At 38.2% G+C, this 20,020-nt stretch overlaps 1 protein-coding gene across 4 annotated transcripts in view; it reads left to right on the top strand.

The window, feature by feature from the left end:
- APLF (aprataxin and PNKP like factor) overlaps positions 1-20,020 on the top strand; it is an 81,901-nt gene that overhangs the window by 41,103 nt on the left and 20,778 nt on the right. For 2 of the 4 annotated variants that reach the window (XM_077766382.1, XM_077766383.1), the window contains 3 exons: positions 1,125-1,270; positions 13,097-13,452; positions 14,112-14,237. In XM_077766382.1, coding sequence (XP_077622508.1) covers positions 1,125-1,270; positions 13,097-13,452; positions 14,112-14,237 — 628 coding nt within the window. Of the gene's footprint in view, positions 1-1,124; positions 1,271-13,096; positions 13,453-14,111; positions 14,238-16,870; positions 16,921-20,020 lie in introns of all 4 variants that reach the window. The other 2 variants (XM_077766384.1, XM_077766385.1) reach the window with 2 other exon arrangements.

Below are 20,020 nucleotides of genomic sequence, written 5' to 3'. Positions count from 1 at the left end.
ATGTGTCAGTTGGCCCTCTGGATATCTTCTTTGGAGAAGTGTCTATTCTATTCGTGTCTTTTGCCCATTTCGTCACTGGATTATTTGTTTTTTGCGTGTTGAGTTTGGTAAGGTCTTTATAGATTTTGGATACTAACTCTTTATCTGATATGTCATTTGCAAATACCTTCTCCCATTCTGTCGGTTGCCTTCTAGTCTTGCTGATTGCCAATTCTGTTTATGTTCACAATTTGTTTAGTCAGATATTTACCGAGCACCAGTTTTATGAGAGGCATATTTCTAGGTGCTGGAGACACAAAGAGGGAACAGTGAACAAAGCACATAAAGTTCCTGCCCTTATGAAGTTGTCATTTGATGGTAGGGGAGACAGATAATTAAGCATGAAGATTGTCTTCTTAAAAAGAGTAGATTTTTTTTTTGAAGGCTCATGGATTTATTAACAAAATATGATACTGACTTAGGTTTGCCAACTATATTGCACCTTGGCTAAGTATTATATGGGATACAATGTCCATTGTTATTGAGACATAATTATTTTCTATATTGGTGAAGTTTGTGAAGGTCTCTCTCCCTTTTGGGTAATTTTGGGTTCCTAATCTGTTATTAAGTTTAATTTCTCACTGTGGATGTTGGGAGCTCAATAGTTCTATGTAAAATTCATTGGCTAACTATATGTTAAATTTTCTATTAGAGAAATTCAATGCTAAAATAAAAATGAATACTTAACACATATCAAGTACTCTGCCACATAGTTTAAATATCATACCTCATTTACTCCTGGTAACTTTATGAGTTATTATTTTAATTCCCTTGTTTGGGATGATAAAAGCAGAGTTCGGAGAGGCAAGGTGAAGCAGTTCACGGATGGCACCTGTTCACGTTAGCATCTTGGCCTGACTCTCTCCAGGGCTGGAGCTCCTGGCCAAAGTGCTGCTTAATACTTTTTTGAGATTTGCAAATAAGTGTTTTCAAGATGGCATTAATATAAATGGAACTTTACTTTTAATTGCCTTTTAATCTACCTATTTCTTTCCTTCCTTTATTCCTTCCTTTTTCTTTCTGATTATTAACCTTTGAAGATAAAAGAGATAATTTTTTTCTTTTTCTTTCTGTATGTGTTTAAGATAATATAATCCAGGGAAGTGGAAAAGAAGGAATCTGCAAAAAGCGATTAATTTCATCAGGAAGTTCAAAAGGTACATCAGCAGAGCAAGACACAGGGAAAAAGTGCAAAAATGCTGATCAGGAAGAGTGTGTCATTTCATCCAAGGTGATTTTTTAAAAAATTATTATTTGGGGGTGCCTGGCTGGCTCCTTTGGTAGAGTGTGTGACTCTTTTTTAAATTTTTAAAAATTTTTTTTAAAGTTTATTTATTTTTTGAGAGACAGAGACGTGTGAGTGGGGCAGGGGCAGAGAGAGACACGGAGTCACAGAATCCAAGGAAGTCTCCAGGCTTTGAGCTACCAGCATAGAGCCTGACGTGGGGCTCGAACTCTGAACCGCGAGATCATGACTGGAGCTGAAGTTGGACACTTAACTGACTGAGCCACTCCAGTGCCCCTAGAGTATGTGACTCTTGATCATGAGGTTGTAGTTCGAGCCCCACAGGTGTAGAGATTACTTAAAAACAAAATCTTTAAAAATATTTATTACTTGATCATTTATTTTCTTCATCAAGTGTTCTAGATGAGAATTATATGTTGTATGCAGCAAGGAAAAACCCAAACTGCTATTTATTACTGAGTTTATGAAGATAAAAACTAGACCAGGTTTTTTTGGCTTACAAAAACTAATATAATACTTGCTTTGTAGAAAACATACCTATTTAATTTAGAAATTTTCAGACTGGAAAAAAAATGGAGACCACTTGACTCTGGTTGTAATTGGTACCTCCATTCTGAAAACCTGGTTTCTTCTATTTCATTAGTCATCCTCAGACTGCATGTAGCCACCTGTTTCTTGATACCTGTGAAGAACAACTGATAGGCTAGTTCTTAATAGTCTATTGCAGGATTATTTCTGGGCTAATTTACAATATTTAGAAACCTTCTCTTTCGTCTTTCAGTTTTTGCTAACTCATTACAATTGTTTGGCTGACTTAAGCATTCTTTAATACTGGGTACTTAATGAAAATGGGACCTATTATTGGATGCATTTAAAATGAGAGAATTAGAGAAAGAGAGAGAGCATGGGTGAGCAAGCCCCAGGGCGGAAAGTTCAGGTGTTTTTCCTCTTCAGAGAGGGGTGGCTTTAGGTAACATTTTTTTGCGATCTGTAGTCCTGTGGCAGAGCCCTGTGGGGCCTCATCTTTTTAGTCTTGGTGGGAGCCAAAGGAGTAGGATTGGTTTTAGAATAGTGTACACTGGGCTGATTGAAATGCTATCAGGTGTTCCAGAGGGTTGGGCCTTTTATATAGTACTCACCTCACTCCTGCCTCATTAGAAAAGATCTGGCTTCTCACTGGATCGTTTCTTCCAGCTAGGGAAGTGGGATCTAATCCCTGTGTGGTCAACTCCTTTGCTTACTTGTGGAGTCAGGTTTAATAAACAAAATGTTTTCTAACTCACATATATTGACCATTAAAGCTATTAAGATAAAACTTGTTTACTTTGAGCCCTCATATGCTCTATTCTCTGAACATATTAATATGACTGCCTTTTGTTTCCAAGAAGAAAGATTATTTTTTTCAGAAGAAAATTTGTAGTATATATATTTTGCTATGTTTATCTCAACTCATTACCCAAGCTTGGTAATTACAAGTAAAACTTAAGAACACTTTCTTAATTGATAGATTGCAGGGAGTAGTGAGCAGTAAACAGATCCAAGATATTTGAGGTATTTGTGAGATTTTGAAGACACACAAAGTAGACTGTCTACAAGATTTGTGACTCTAATAATGTCTGGTCATGAAGATAATTGCTCTGAAATTGTCCATATTTCTCATTAATTCTTACATCTTTCTGCAGCTCCTTACGGGCTATGTAATTGTCCATTTTGGGAGTGAACACGAGGGTGCTTGATCTAACTTTAAAGAAGTAATCTACATAATTCACATAATCTAATTAGGCCTCTGTTATAAACAGAAGGAAACCTACCTGAAACAACTTAAGCAAATAGTATTTTTAAAAAAATTTTTTTAATGTTTTATTTATTTCTAGGAGAGAGAGAGAGAGAGAGAGACAGCGTGAGCAGGGGAGGGTCAGAGAGAGAGGGAGTCACAGACTCTGAAATAGGCTCCAGGCTCTGAGCTGGCAGTCAGCACAGAGCCCGACGCGTGGCTCGAACCCACGAACCGCGAGATCATGACCTAATGAAAGTCAGACGCTTAACCAACTAAACCACCCAGGCGCCCCTTAAGCAAATAGTATTATAAAGCGTGTTAACTGTTGCTGGGAAGCCAGGTCCCAGGAATGCCAGAGCTCTACTTGGCCAATTGATTGCTCTTCCTTAGGGTTTCTGAGGGAGATTCACCTCTCCTAGTACAGGAGAAATAAGCCTCAATTTTCCATAACCTTTTCATAACCCTTTATGCACGTGTCTCTGGTAAAGTGGGGGCCATGCTCTGTCCCTGTCCAGTTTCAGTTTTAACACTGGTTGGCAGCTGGTCCTGAGGAGTTTCTATAGTGTGGAGCAAGTGAGGAAAAAAGTTAAAAGTGAGAGAAAACTAGAGGCTGGGCCCACCTATTTAGTCAAATGGCAGGAGGATTACCAGTTACAAGGGACTACGAACAGTTTGGCCAGGCCTATAGAGTAGACTTGGGTCAATTTACTTGGGTCAATTTAGAAAGAATCACATTCTCTTGGGGAGAATTGGTGAGAAAGGAAGTGGAAAGAAGGGGCAGAAATCACCTTCACCCTCCTGGGCCGTATTCCTGAGATCCTGATTCAGTCGGTCTGCAGGGCCTGTGCATCGTATTATTGTAAATGAATTCCCACAATTTTAAGGGCACTGAAGGGTGAGAGCTACTGATGTACCATCATTTAACACCTTAGAGGAAACTGCGGACCAAGATCATATTGCTAGAGACCTCAGGACTCAAATGTAAGTCTTTCCATTTGGGGTATAATGGATTTCTCTACCACACAAATTAGACTGTCTAGAGGCTTTGTGACTCAATGTCTGGTCATGAAGATAATTGCTCTGAAATTGTCCATATTTCTCATTAATTCTCTTACATCTTTCCGCGGCTCCTTACAGGTTATGTAATTGTCCAATTTGGGAATGAACATGAGGGTACTTGAATCTACTAATGTTGAAGAAATAATCTACATAATTCACATAATCTAATTACTGCTCTGTCACAAAAAACAGAAGGAAGCCTAACTGAAACAACTTAAGCAAATAGTATTATAAAGCGTGTTAACTGTTCCTGGGAAGCAAGCTACCCTAATATGTAGTGAGTTAACAGTGTTTTATTATTTCTGATAATTCTAGGGGTTGGCTGGATAGGCAGTTCTTTCATGACACATTTTTCGTGTTGAGCTGGGCTACATTCTGCTGGGAACTCAGCAGAGGCTGGAACATCCAAAATGGCTTTCGTTACATGAATGGTGCTTCCACAATGGTTGATTGAATGGCTGGTTGCTGGCTGGGCCTCTGTTTCTCCACTTAATGATTAAGTAATCTAGGCTGAGCATCTTCACCTGACAGCTGGATTGCAAGGGAGTGAAAGTAGAAGCATCCTTCTCTTAAGGCCTAGGATTGAAACTGGTACATTGTCATTTCTGCTGCATTCTTTTGGTCAGAGCAAGTTACCAGGCCAGGCTAGATTCAAGGGGAGGGGATAAGGACTTCCCTGCCTAATGGATAACGGGATGGAAAGAATTGTTGGCAGTCATCTTTGATGACTATCACACAAAGATGGAGGAATAATTTAGTTTCCGGAATGGAAAAGAAAACAGCAAGAACTATGGACCAAAAGACCAGCTGGGACAAGGGGCTTGATCACAATCATGTTGGTCTATGGTTTTACTATTTTTACCTCTTTAATCGTTCTTCACTGCTGTTGGTAGGCTTGTTTCACCTTGAGTACAACATGGTCACTGGTAGCTCCAGGCTCGTGTCATCTAGTTGTTCAGCTTAAGAGGAAAAAGGAGTTTCTCTGTAGCTGCTTCTGTGTTAAGTTCTAGGGACTTGGGTCATGAAATCTCCATTTAGACCATTTATAATGGTTGGGGAGATGAAGTCGTTTCATTATCCCTTTCTGGGTTATATATGTACTTATTATCAGACAGATGGAGGAAAGGCGGTTGAGAAAGAAATAAATAGTAGGCATTGTATTTGGGGGCGATACTATAGTTAGATCTGGATAAATCAGAGAGGGGAGAAAACTGGTAGTTTTTAAGTTGGTGGATATCAGCCTAACAGATGAGTTTTGGAACAGTTGGGAACACTTGGGGTATACCATAAGGTGAAAGAGCAGATGTGAGGAAGAAAGGACTTTCAGAATTTCAGTGTATCTAGAGGGGATTCTCTTGTTTTGACTTGGCCTCTGTTGATCAATCAGGCCTCTGTTGTCAAGGTGGTCAGTTAGGACAAAGAGCCAAACTGAAAGTGACTCAAGCCTTTTTTCACATAGTGCGACAGTGCAACCAAAGGGGGAAATGAGCTGTCAGCTTCCCAGTGTTCCATTTTGTTCCAAGGAACAGCACTTGGCAAGGGTCAGGTAGAAGCAGCACAGGTATGGAGAATCTTCTAACTGCTGAGGATCCCTGAACCAGAGGCTTCTGCCTCTTTCTCGACCAGGAGGAAGAGGAAGAGCTAGGAGTGGAAAGGTACTGAGTCAGAGTAGAGAAAAGTGCCTGTGCCTCAGCCAAGGCCCCCCATAGGGAAATCTCAGTGGAGATCCCAGGGAAGGGCCTTAGCCAATCGCCCCCTTCCCATACACACCTCTCCAAAGAGACTTCTGGATGGAGGCACCTGGGCAAGGAATGTACCATAAGTATGCCTGGTCCAGCACGGCTTGAGTCCTTACTTACAACTCCCTCCAGAAAACTGTAACATACTGGCTGTGTACTATGTCTGTATGGGGGGGTGGAGGGGCAGGGAAGCTTCCCCCATGAAACCTACCAGCCAAAGACTTGTGATTGTCTAAACTTGTACTTGAAAGATCACATATAGGATTTTGGCCTAGAGCCAGACTCCTCAGTCTATACCTTGCTCTACTGAATGCTGTTCCACATGAGTTCCAGACAGACCAAGAGGCCTGAGTGTACTCCAGTCAGCTGCTGTCTGTTCCTTTTAATCTGAGTTAGGGCTCCCACCTTGAATCCCATCTGCTTTTTTGTTTGATAGGCTTGACTAGACATTGTAGAAGGTGGCATATTAAACTAACAATTTACAATAATGTAATCTTACCTCCATTTCCACCCCCCACCCATATTTGCCTGACCCAGATCTAAATTTCACATTTAAATCTTTGAGTACTTATAGTAATATGCCCTTATTTGAGCCTTGGGACTGATAGTATTAGGTGATATGGCAGGTGGAATGATCTTGACCTCTAGGTCTAGCTATGGGGGTCATAAGTCCCTAAGTCACATTGGGAGTCTTAGCCAGTTAACCCTGAGCATCCCAGAAGTCCATTCAGGTTGTAAGATATTAAAGAGATATAAAGAGGACAAAAATACCCAATTTAGAGCATCCTGAAGAGAAAGGCTATTCTGCCTTATCAGGATGCTATAGTGATTTATTTGGCAAAACCAACAATTTGGCAAGTATTTTCTCAGAAAGTATGAATCTGAACAACTGATCATAGAGTGTAATGCAGGCCTATTGGTAGTTTGGATATATCATTTTTTCTGCCAACTTGAAGACTGCAGTCAGGGTTATTCAGAAAGAATTTTTTAAAAAGTCATCCAGAATATCAAAAGGTCAAAGTATTCAATAAAGTCTTTAAGGCATCACCAAAAATAGGTTGTTTATTCTTGAAAGCTGGTTGGGAGGTAGGGTGGTATTTTGAAACTATCTTCACTTGTCTTGAGCACGTTAGATACCTTGGGTTTGCTGCTTATATTATAGTTTGGTGGAAGGTGTATGTTTGAGGGGAGGAGAAAGATGCTTATTTAATGTCTTTGAAGGAGATTTTGTATTAGGTGTTGAAAGATGGCTGGCATGCTAGCACGTGGGCGTGACAGCAAGAAGTATCAGTGAACGGCACAGTGTGAGCAGAAGCACAGAGGCAGGAAAGTGTGTGTGGCCCGTTAGTATACATTTACACTGGGTGTCACATGCATGCTTGCATGGACATGTGTGTGGATGTGGGTTGGCAGGTTAAGGGGAAGAAGCCACCACAGTAGACTGGGAAACAAATCAGGATGGCACTTGACACCAGACTGCATAGAAATCAGGACTGTATTGTATGGCATCAGAGACTTTTTGGGAAGGAGAGTAAGGTGGTCAGGAAGATAGCTGTAGCAATGGTATGTAACATGGAGGCAGGAACCACCTAAGAAGCTGCCAGGGGAGGCCGCAGGGAATGAAGACCCGAGCTAGAACGGTGGCATTGGGACCAGAAAGAAGTGAGGGATAGGAGAGACAGTTTGGAGAGAAAACTAACGGAGCCAGATGACTTAACAGCATATTGAGGAGGAGGTATTGAAAATATTCTCAATACAACAGAGGATTAGGTTTGACAAGGGTGTAGCTGCTTGCAGTGAGGCAATGGTAGCATATCTCTGATAGCTGTCTAATAGACGGGAATGAAAGTCTGTTTCACGGAGGAGGTAAAAATCAGCACTAAGGAGGAATTTCTGTTATATCTGTGTTATTTAGAAGCAGACTTGCAAGTTGTGCATTTAGAGTATAGGAGTATATGGAGGTGGAGGCTTTGTCAGTGAGAGCCATTTCCGGTTTCACTGCCTGTTCTGTGTTTATATGCAGCTTCCCCTATGCTAATAATGCTGACATGAGTATGCTGGCTGTTAGATATTTCATTTCTCTGTATACAGATGCCTGCTGTGGCGTCTTACTCATACTTCTTTATGAAAATAGCAGGGGAGATGAAGACTATAACTTTTCTTGTGCAGCCATCTCTTAAGTAAGTCTGTATTCCCCAGAGCTCCTTGATACTGGTTTATTACATCAAAGAATCCTACATCCTTTGCTTCTGACTGGCCATATAATACCATTTATGGCATGGCTCTGATGAGCCCTACAGAAACATCTTTTTATTCATTTATTTATTCAGTAAGCATGCATTAAATAGTGGTAATGTAATGGCATTGATAATGATATTGATAAAAACAACTTACACACACAACCTAATTATGGGCTAGACCCACTATGATATACTTGTTTACGATATACTTATTTAATTTTTTAGAAAATCGTGGAAAGTTGATTGATAGTTTACAGATCAAGAGACCTGAAACTCTGAGAGTTTATTTTATTTTTTAATGTTTTTATTTATTTTTGAGAGAGAAAGCATGAGCAGGGGAGGGGCAGAGAGACAGAGACACAGAATCTGAAGCAGGCTCCAGGTTCTGAACTGTCAGCACAGAGCCTGACACGGGGCTTGAACTCATGAACTGCGAGATCATGACACTCAAAGTCGGACACTCAACTGACTGAGCCACCCAGGTGCTCTGAGACTCTGAGTTTAAATCAACTTGTTCGAAGTCAAAAGTTAAGAAATGGCCAATCAGATAATCAAAATACGATTTTTTACTTTAAAGACCATTGTAATAATCATTACACCAGCAGTCTTTCTGCTATATTCAAGGTAATGTGCTAGAATCTGGATAGAAAATGAATAAGATAGCTGATAAGTAGTTCATAGTCTTGTGGGGGACATGCTTAAATACATGAAATAATGTGACACTACATAGATTTTTCTCGAGGCCTTGTGGACTGCTTAATCCAAGCCTTGTGGACTGCCTAAGCCAACTCCTAGGGAAGGGATCCTCAAATAAGTGATCTGAGTTGAATATTAACAGAAGAGGAGTAGGCATGAACCAGGTGCGGAAGAGGTAGAGGAAGGATTCCATCCACGTAGATGGGCAGCAGGTACAGGAGCAGAGGGAGTACAAATAGTATGCTGGGAACTGTTGTTCTTAGAATTCTTGGTATAAAGCTGGGTGACAATGTGGGATGAGGTTGGAGCTGGCAATGGGGACCAGTTGTAGAAGAAGGACCTTGAAATGTTTTTGGCCACAGAGATAATCCTGGCAACTCTTTAGAAGAGAGATGGAAAGAGAACAAAATAAAAGACAGAGGGATGAGGACATCTCAGTCAAGAAATTAAGAGGATCTGATGGAGGTTAGTGCCATTAAGGATGGCACAAGGCATTGGGTTAGAGAAATCTTTAAGAAGCACTACTGCAGGACTTGTTGCTTGCATCTGGACAGAGTGAGGGAAAGGAGTGAAAGACAGACTTCCAAGTTTCTGGCTAGAATGGATGGAGAAGTCCTGTTGGCAGAAACTTACAAGGAAAGGATTTCAGTTTTGACATTTTGAGTTTGAGGTATGCAGGATACTGAGGAAGAAATGTCTAGCTCGTAGTTGAGTATAAGTTTGAAGCTCAAGAGTGAATTTGGGACTGGAAATTGGGATTTTTTTTGAGAGAGAGAGCGAGAGCGAGAGCGCACGAGCAAGCATGAGCAGGGAAGGAGCAAAGAGAAAGATAGGGAAAGAGAGAATCCCAAGCAGGCTCTGCATTGTCAGCACAGAGCCTGATATAGGGCTCGAACTCATGAACTGTGAGATCATAACCTGAGCTGAAATCAAGAGTTAGATGTTTAACCGATTGACCACCCAGGTACCCTGGAGGTTGGGATTTTTGAATCCTTAGTATGTGGGTGCTAATAAAACTAATGCAGGACTTTTAAGGCAACTTGGTACAGACATTCTTCCCAAGGGTAACGAATTACTTCAATGAACTTGAATTGGCAAGAAGTTCTTTATCCTGTCCTTTCTGGCACGTTAAAACTTCAGATGGTTTAGGGACAAGGGAGGGCTTGCTGGGTTAACAGACTATTTTGATAGCCTTAATAGTACATTCCAGCCACCTCCCAGCACCAGGGTCACCTTATACTAACTCCATGCTCCTTGATCCTTGAGGCCTCTAGCATATATTTTTATAGTGAAGGGAATCTGGGTTCTATATCTTGAATCTTCAGCCTCCCCCATTTCATTCTTCACATTTTCATCAAATCTAAGAAATAAGCAGTGTGGGTGTTTATAGAATATGGCCCTTTCTGCCTTTCTCCTGCTTCTTCCAAGTACAGAGTACCTTGCATCTTTCCTGTCCCTCCCCCGCCAGTTCAGTGGCTTTGGCCCCTGAACTTTGTAACTGGCACAGGTCGAATTTATGTCTCAGCAAACTTACAAATTACTGCATGTAATGGATTTTTGGGATCATTTATAAATAATTGAAACCATGAATGTTAAATTCTTGAATGCCAAGGGTCTACTGAGTATCAATATTTCATGAAGTTCAATAAAGAACATTATGAATTCCAGCTTTTGTGCCTCTTAAAATATATTTGAGAACACCTAATCCACAGTATTGATATCTGTGTCTTTATCATTCATTTTTCTTTTAGAATAAATTATCATGTTAAAGTTACTCTTTGTGAAGATTTATTTTAAGAAACCGTAGGGAGAGTTGAAATAATGTTAAACATCTCATATCTTATATTTCATTTTCTTTGGTTTGTTTTTTATTTTTTAAATGGCAAAAAATACATGCTGTTGTCAAAAAATAGACTGTCAGAGCATGTGGAACATAGTGAGAATCTTGATTTGCCTTATCCTTCAATCCCATTGGCCTTACTAATATTTTGGTTTGTATCCTTCTAACCTTTTATTTGGATTTATACAAGTAAGTACACACATAGGTATATAGGGATTTTTTAAAAGCTAAATGGAATCATAGTATATATACATTATTCTTAATTTAAAAATCCATATACATAGAGAGAGAGAGAGAAAGAGAGGGGGAGGGAGGGCGGGAGAGAGAGAGAGAGATCTGTTCATTTTTCACCTCTGCTTAGTGTTTCATGGTAAAAATGGATTCTAATTTATTTTACTACTTCCCTAGTTGTGTCCTTTTTTTTTCCCTCTAGTAACTGACAGGATGTTGAGTGGGATTTTTTCCCTCTATCCTCCCCAAACTGCTGCTGAGGCCCAGAGCTGGGGACAAAAGTACTAAGTATAGGTATCTCATGTTTGAAAGGAGCCTCCAGCAGTGATAGCCAGGCCTTTCCCTGTGAAGCCTGTTGAAAGGTTTGAGAAATGTTCACCACCCAACCCCCAGGCTTTATACAAACTGAGGGGCCAGAAAATTCTTAAATTTGGGGAATGCTGTGTTTGTAGAGAGATGTTATGTTCTTTTTAAAACCCAAACTATAAGAGAATTCATTGTGGAATTTAGAGATACCAGTAGGAACAAGAGACAGGCATTTCATTGGATATCTGCTAACCTACCCTACTTCTACTTAAACAGAAAGGAAATCGGTGAGTTGACCCAGTGGGGAACTGCTATGAGGGGAGATGGGTCAGGATTGCCCCAATCCCACGCAGAGTTCCAGTCCCTGGCATGTGTCACTTAGTCATGTATTGGAGGGAGATGAGAGTGGGGTGTAACTGAGCAGCTTGTGAGAAAAGAATGTGTGTTTTAGACAGGTGTGGCATGAATGCCACTAGCTGAGGGTCAGCTCCAAGAGGTACCCAAACCACTGCCTTTCCTAGGGGTTATTTATTACTATACAAGAAACATGATAAGAACTAGATTCCTTTTGCAAGGTCTTTAGTTAGTTTGGATTGCATTTTAAAGTTACATACTATGTTTCTTAAAAAAGAAAAGACTATCAAAACATTTAAGTAATTAGTCCCAAAGAAGTCATACTAATTAGTATCTTCTCAGGAAATTTGAGCCATTGGATATTAAGTAATATCAAAACCAGCTTTCTCCAGATGGCAGGCCAGCATACATGAGTCTTTAGCTATAGATTGGTTTGAATCTTCCTATATACCTGGTATGACACAACACATCCTAGAAGTGGTTACCAGGAACACTGAAGTTTATCTGAGCAATATTTCCACTCCACAGGATGTATAAGTAATTAAGAAGTCATTTTTAATAGGATAGGACTAGGCTTATTGTTCCTTGGGGTAAGCACAGATTAAAAAGGTTCTGCAGTGATAATGAGAATATTTACTTTGTTCAAAACACCTTCTGGTTAAACTGAAACTTTTATTCAGACCATTTCAAGTGAGTCATTAATTTTCAGAGTTTGTCATAACACAGCTTCATACAAATTTTTCTATGAGGGAGGAGCAATTTTATCATTCAGCTAAAGGGAAAAAGTAATGATTGTATTTGTAGCAACGTGGATGGAACTTGAGGGTGTTATGCTGAGCGAAATAAGTCAGGCAGAGAAAGGCAGATACCATACGTTTTTACTTATAAGTGGATCAGGAGAAACTTAACAGACGACCATGGGGGAGGAGAAGGGGAAAAAATAGTTGGGGAGAGAGAGGGAGGCAAACCATGAGAGACTCTTGAATACTGAGAACAAACTGAGGGCTGATGGGGTGGGGGAGAGGGGAAGGGGGGTGATGAGCATGGAAGAGGGCACTTGTTGGGATGAGCACTGGGTGTTATATGGAAACCGACTTGACAATAAACTATGAAAGAAAAAAAAGTCATGGTTGTATTTAGAGGGTAGAAATAAAGTTTTGCAATAACAGAAATTATAAAGATAGCTCAAGTTAAGAGCTATTATTGAATGGGAAATTTAAAAGACTGGTAGTTTTAGGGAGAAAGATTATATTGAAATGGAAGCAAGGTTGTGTCCTCTTATGTTTCATTTGTATTTTTCTGGTTATTTTTCAGTGAATGTTTGACATGATTATAAAGGTTTGATATAGCTGTATATTCCTTTTCTAGTAACTGTAGATTATTTTAAAGTTATCAGATTAGAGACATGGAAAATGGCATTTTTTAATAACTTTAGAATGTGAATCTTAAAGTTTAAAAAATGTAATATTGAATGAATCTTCCAATTTCATGCCTTTTATTAAATTTACATATTTCTTTTAAAGCATGTTTCATTTATTTCTAATATCTTTTTTCTGATTTATCTTGTAGGAAATGCTGCAGTCATCTTCTGCAATCATATTAGGTAATGCAGAAGTGAATAATGTGAAGGCTAATACACAGAGAAATGAAATCCCAGTAGAGGAACTTGGTAAGATTCCTGAACATAAGATTATTACGAAAGGAACACGAAATAAAGAAGGCAAGGTGATGGACTGTTCTGAGAGTTACTTGAGTGTCCAGGGCAAATCCTTCCACGAGGAGTCTGAAGGATCTCCTCCTGAGTCCAGCTCTGATCTCCCCAATCCTGAAACTTTGCATGCAGAGGCAACTGATTCAGTTCCACAAGGTTCTGAAGAAAACAAAATCAAGAGGACATCCTGTATGTATGGGGCAAACTGCTACAGGTAAAATAAAATTACAGGTAGCACGAAATTCTGTTGTTTCAGTAGCATGTAGCTATGTGATACATGTGTGTTTAAAGCTTAATAAAATACATTGGCCTAAAGGTTAGGAGCTTTATCATGTTTCTACTGGCTGGCACTTTCTCAATATTCATTACTGCGAATCCTGCTTGAGGCTTTCAAGATACAGTGGGGGAATTAAATGTTTCATATGTAGACATGCTGATTAATGCAAAGACATGAACTAGGCAATCCAGACTTGAGAATTTAATCACCCAGACCTAAATACTTGCTTATTTAATGTCTTATTTAGATATTAGAAAGATGGCTTCATAAATAGTTGCAATATATAATGTAAATATCAAGAGAATTGTAAGCTGTGTTTAAGGCATCCTACTAGTGCTTTTTTTTTTATATTTTGCTACTTGTGCTTATGATTCACCATGATACTTTTATTTTGGTACCAGGAAAGCTCTGTACTGACTAGATGTCATGAGTCTTGTTTTTAACAGTGTAGCACATTGGTTCAATTTCTGGAATAATTAGATGTGTGTTACTTGGTTTCCTGCCATATCTTATAAATTATTTTTTTGTGGTATATCTAGAATCCTAGTATACCCTATTAATTATTTTTTCTGACCGTATATTTGCCACCTTCTCAGGAAGAATCCTGTTCATTTTCAACACTTCAGTCACCCTGGTGATAGTGATTATGGAGGTGTACAAGTCATGTGTCGAGATGAGGCTGATGAGCGGCCTGAATGTCCCAATGGAGCATCTTGCTATAGGTATGTACACTTGAAACGTCAGTCTGTATTCCTTTTCTCCTTAATCTGTTGTATGTTCAGAAGCAGTTGCAGGCAACTTCTCACTTTAAGCCCTTTACTCCTTAAACTTCCATAGATAGTAGGTTTTCATTTTGTTCATAGGTAGGATCCATAATGTTTCTTTTAGATAAATATACATTGTTGAAGTTATTAACCTTGTGAGTGCCTAAAATTGTTCCTCATTTCTAACTTTCCAAAATGCAAATTAGGGAATTGAGAAGCTCTCCATGCTACCCCATCATACACTCTATCCAGACTCCTTAGTGTGACATAAATCAATTCAGGATGTTATCTCTGCCTTCCTCAACTCCCACCTCTCCACCATTCTTGCCAACACAGGAAACTCAATCCTAATAGAAGACTGCCTTCTCCTCTTTCCTTTCGTAGCATCTTTTGCCTGTCTGTGTCATGGATGATAGAATTTATCTTAAGAGATTGTGTTTGTTTCTTTACTGGAATGGCATCTCCTCTAGATAGTTAAGTTTCTCAACAGCAAGGACTGTTTTATCCTTGTATCTGCAACTTTGTTTAATGAATGAATGAACTAGAAATAAATCAGACTACCAAAGAGAGAAGTAGTGATTCCAATCTTACAGAGTTTTAGTTCCAAACAGCCATCTCTCTTAGATAAATTTGGAACAGTTTACTGAACCTATGGGTTTATTTGAAGTTGTTACTGTTTCTATGATTGCAGTTTTCATTAAGAATGCAGGATAATCTTCTGATGCTAGAAAGAAAAATCAAAAAGCTTGTGCCTTATCATTTGAAAATTGCTTTGTTTCATTCCAGCAGAACATCTTGCAGACCTATGCATATGCAGGTGACATATTCATGAATAAGGGAATTGTAGGCATTGATAAAAGTATGAAAATTTTAAATTAATTTTATTGAGATAAAGGTATCTATTTAGAGAGAGAAAATTGGAATCCTAATTCAAACTGTAGTCAAAACCTGGATTCCAGATAAATCATAAAACTAAAATGTGAAAGAAATAAAACAATAAAGCTTTAAAGATATGTGTAAGGATATTACTTCATGATCCCAGACTAGGAATTGTTTTCTCAGACAAGATAAAAAAGCAATAACTAAAATGGAAGACATTTAATTATTTGACTATATTAAAATTAAGATTTTTTATACATCAGTAGACACTATTAAGAAGTGAAGATAAGCTACAAAATGGGAAAAAAATTGCAACCACATAATTGATAGTAGGTATTTATCCAGAGCGCTGAAAGAGGACTTACAGATTGCTATTGTTTTTCTCTTAGTGACATGTACAGGCTTTCTGTCCAAAAGAAAATCTAAATAGAGAATAAACTTATGAAAAAGTATTCAGTATCATTATTAATTAGGGAAATTTCACACGAGCATGTACACACATGCACATACACACATGCACATACATACACTCTTGAAGTAACTAATTCCTGTTCCCTTTTATTCATTCAATGGATATTTCACAAAGAATCATTAAATGCCAAGTACTGATGAAACAACGTTGAGTGAGATTACTTTTGAAGGAATGTCAGTCGTTCTGTCTGTCTATCTGTCTATCTATCTATCTATCTTTAAAATAAAATACCTTTCATAGCTCATGACAAAGTGGTGATATTCCTTTTCGTTTTTAGGGAGCTTTAGGGAACATTTTAGGGAACTTTTGTAATATAGAATTTTATACATATCCACACGTGGGGGAAATGTAGAACAAGTTCCAGCAACGCCATAATTCATTTCCAAGTATTGTCTAATGTTGTTTCATCTATACTTTCCTCTCTACCTGCTATCCCTACCCCTAGATTAGTTTGAATGAAACACTTGATGTTGTATCTTTTCATCCCATTTTATTCATAGGTATCTTAGGGTATATCACTAAAAGATAAAGACTTTCTAGAAATATACTGTAACACCATTATTAAATAAGTATCATTTAGATCCTATCAGGTATCCCAATTCTCTTATAGTCTCTTTTTTCTTCATTTTTTTCTTTGAATTAGGAGCCAGGCAAGGTCCATATATGGCAGAAGGCAGCCATGTTTCTTAAGTTATTTAATCAATTGGTTCCTCTTCATTTTTTTTCCCCCTTGAATATATTTGTTGAAGAAAGCTGACCATTTGTTTTGAGGAGTGTCTGATCGTCTTGATTTTGCTGAGTGCATTACCAAATTGTCACTCATTATGTTCCCCTGTATTTCCCTAATTATTGGCAGTTAGAGCTAGAGACTTGATCAGATATCAGTTCTAAAAATTGTAAAAGTTGCCTGGTCCTATGAATATCAAGTCCCTCTTAGTCTCTAAAATGCTTCTTGCTATAAAGTCTCCTTTGTCTAATATTTACAAATGTTTAGGAATTGCTCTAGATATACTATTATTATTAATTTACAATTTAGTTTTGTTGTGGTCATATAAAATTTTTTAGAATTTATAATTTATTGAGATTTCGTTTTGGCCCAACATATGGTCTGTTTTTGTTGGACATGATATGTGCACTTATATATACTGTGATTTGGGGGAATAAGGTTACATAAATGTCAATTTGAGCAAATAGTTATAGTGTTGTTCATGTATTTATTTGCTGATTTTTTTTTCTTTAGTTCTATCAGTTACGGAGGAAAGGATATGAGAATCTCCACTGTAATTGTAGGTTTGTCTATTTCGTCTCCTAATTCTGTCACACTTTATTAAAACACCACTGTGGTCTGTCCTCAGTGGAAAAGCTATTAAAATGGGAAACTCACTCAAGCTGCTCTCTTTTTCCACGTGTTGACTCCCCTCTGCTTTTGGTGGCTTTCTATAGCCTTAAGATTATGTTTGTTTGTTTGTTTGTTTAAGATTATTTATTTATTTTGAGAGAAAGAATGAGAAAGAGAGAGAGCATGAGCAAGTGGGGGAAAGGAAGAAAGAGGGGGAGAAAAGAGAGAACTCCAAACAGGCTCCATGATGTCAGCACAGAGCCTGGCATGGGGCTCAAACCCGTGAACCGTGAGATTATGACCTGAACTGAATCAAGAGCCGGACACTTAACCAACCGAGCCACCCAGGCACCTCAAGATTATTGTTTTTATATTTTTAACAGAGTATAATTGTTACCTGTAGGAGGCTTAGTCTGATATGATCTCCTCTGTCATTACCAGAACTAGAACTTCTGCTTTGTGTGGTATAATATAGCTACTCCAGCTTTCATCGGTTAGTGTTTGTGTGATATCATTTTTCATCCTTCTTCTTTCAACCTCTGTCCTTATATTTAAAGTCTGTCTCTTACAGATGGCATATAATTGGTTCACTGGTTTTATTTTCAATCCAATCTGATAGTCTTTTTTTTTTTTCCAGTGGATTGCTAGTCCAATTACATTTAATACAATTAGTTTTCTTTCCTTTTTTTTGAGAGAGAGAGAGACAACACGCAAACAGGGGAGAGGCAGAGGGAGAGGGAGACAGAGAATCTCAAGCAGGCTCCACACCGAGGGCAGAGCCCAACACATGACTCAGTTTCACAACAGTGAGTTCATGACCTGAGCCCATATCAAGACTCAGATACTTAACTGACTGAGCCACCCAGGTGCCCCCAGTTATGGATATTTTTAAGTTTAATTTTGTCATTTCACTATTTGTTTTCTATTTGTCCCACATATTCCTTGTTCCTTTATTCTTTTCCTGACCTCTTTTGGATTTATCAAGCATTTTTCATTCCATTTTTTCTCCTCCATTAACTTTTTAGTTACATATTCTTTTTTTTTCAGTAGTTACATTTGATTTTAATTAACATCATTGTCTTATTACAGTCTACCATACAGTTGGTTCTCTTACCACTTCCCAAAGTGAACAGTAATCCTATGGGTCAATTTAAGTTCATTTTCTTTCTCTTTTGCCCTTTTTGAAAAAATACTGCTGTCATATATTTTCACCTCTACACATGTCAACTTGTAAGGCATTGCTGTTATTTTCCTAAATTTTAAGTATTAGCATTCTCTTCTATTTATTGACATACTTATCATTTGGGGTAGCCTTTACTTCTGAAGTTTTATCCTTTTATCTGAGATAATTTTCTTAGACTTAGGAACTTCGTTTCATATTTCTTTAGTGAAAATCATATGGAAAAGGATTCTTTCAGCTTTGATGGTTCTGAAAATGTCCTGATTGGTTGACTGTTTGATTGATGACTCTTTACTGGGTGTAGAATTTTAGCTTGCCAAATTGGAAGATGTTGTTCCATTGACTCTTGCATCTATAGTTTCTGTTAAAAATTACTTGTTTGTCTTACTATTGCTTTCAAATTCATCTGTCTTTCCTCTGACCACCATTAAGATTTTTATCATGCTTTTTCTTTTAAGTAAACTCTGCCCCCAATGGGAGGCTCAAACTCATGACCCCACGCTCAAGAATCACATGTTCTATCAACTGAGCCACCAGGTTCCCCGTGTTGTTTTACTTTCAACAGTTTAACTGATTTGTTTCTAGGTATGATTTTTTTTGACATTTGTCTTGTTTGGGGTTCACTGAACTTTTCTGAAGGTTGATGTCTTTGTTAGTTTGAGGAGATTGCTTAGCTGTTCCTTAATTTCTCAGATATTACTCTGCCCCATTCTCTGTCTTCTCTTATTCTTCTACTCCATTTAAGCATGGCTCATTGGTCTCTTATACATTGTTTTATTTTTTCCATTCTTTTTTTTTTTACTTTGGTGCTTCAGATCAGCTATTTGCTATTGATCATCTTAGAGTTTAGTAGTTCTCTCTTCTCATGTGTCTAGTCTGCTAATAAACCTATCCAAAAAGTTCATAATTTTAGATACTGCATTTTGCACATGTTATCTTTCATCAGTGAGGGCATCCCTCTGTTTGGATAGGAGCTAGTCATCTCTGTTCAGTCAGAGATTTAGATGAGTAATCCCTAGGTTGATGTTTTAATAAAACTCAGTCTGCCTTTGGTTTGTCCCTGTTCCTTTGGCATAACTTTTCTAAACTTTTGATGGAAAAGCAGGTCTCTGTCTTCTTAGCTCTGAAACTTCCCTTTGGAGATTTTGAACTTAGCTTAGGCTACCACTCATGCATCCTAAATTCTGACATGTTTCTTGTGGGAAGACTACTTATGTGTTTGTTGTAGATCCTTTTTCCCTAGTGGGACTTTATTCTGAAGCACAACATGAATTAGAGATTTCATTCTGCCTTTTTGAAGTTTCAGACCTAGACCTTAAACCTCTCATACTTCCCAGGAACCCAGGAAATGTTTCTTAGAAAGAATCATCCTTGTGTTTGGGGTTCTTTTAGTTTTCACATTGTCATGACCTCCCTGTGAGACCATGAAAAGCTCTACTAGTTTATCTTTTCTCAACTAGAGTTCCTCTAGGTGACTCAAATCTTATTCTTCAGCCTACACCAAGAATTTGTAAAGACCTCTAGGGAAGAAATCAGCCAGCGATTGTCAGATAACCTCAGAAGGGCTTTTTTCTCTGTGGAATTTAAATAATCCAAAATTTGTATTGCTCCCACAGTTCCCTCATAAAAATAATTTTTATAGTTTATTAGTTTTTCCCTACTTGTTAAGAGTATTGGTCTGTCATGATGTTCTATATCCTTCTCAAAAGCAAAATCCAAATGTGCCTATTTTTTTTTTTTTTTTTTTAGTTTTTTTTAAATGTTTTTATTTATTTCTAGGAGAGAGAGAGAGAGAGAGAGAGACAGCGTGAGCAGGGGAGGGTCAGAGAGAGGGAGACACAGACTCTGAAACAGGCTCCAGGCTCTGAGCT

Source organism: Crocuta crocuta, unplaced genomic scaffold, assembly GCF_008692635.1.
Source record: "Crocuta crocuta isolate KB4526 unplaced genomic scaffold, BGI_CrCroc_1.0 scaffold113, whole genome shotgun sequence".
Classification (NCBI taxonomy): domain Eukaryota; kingdom Metazoa; phylum Chordata; class Mammalia; order Carnivora; family Hyaenidae; genus Crocuta; species Crocuta crocuta.
This window is presented reverse-complemented; position numbering and strand designations above follow the sequence as displayed.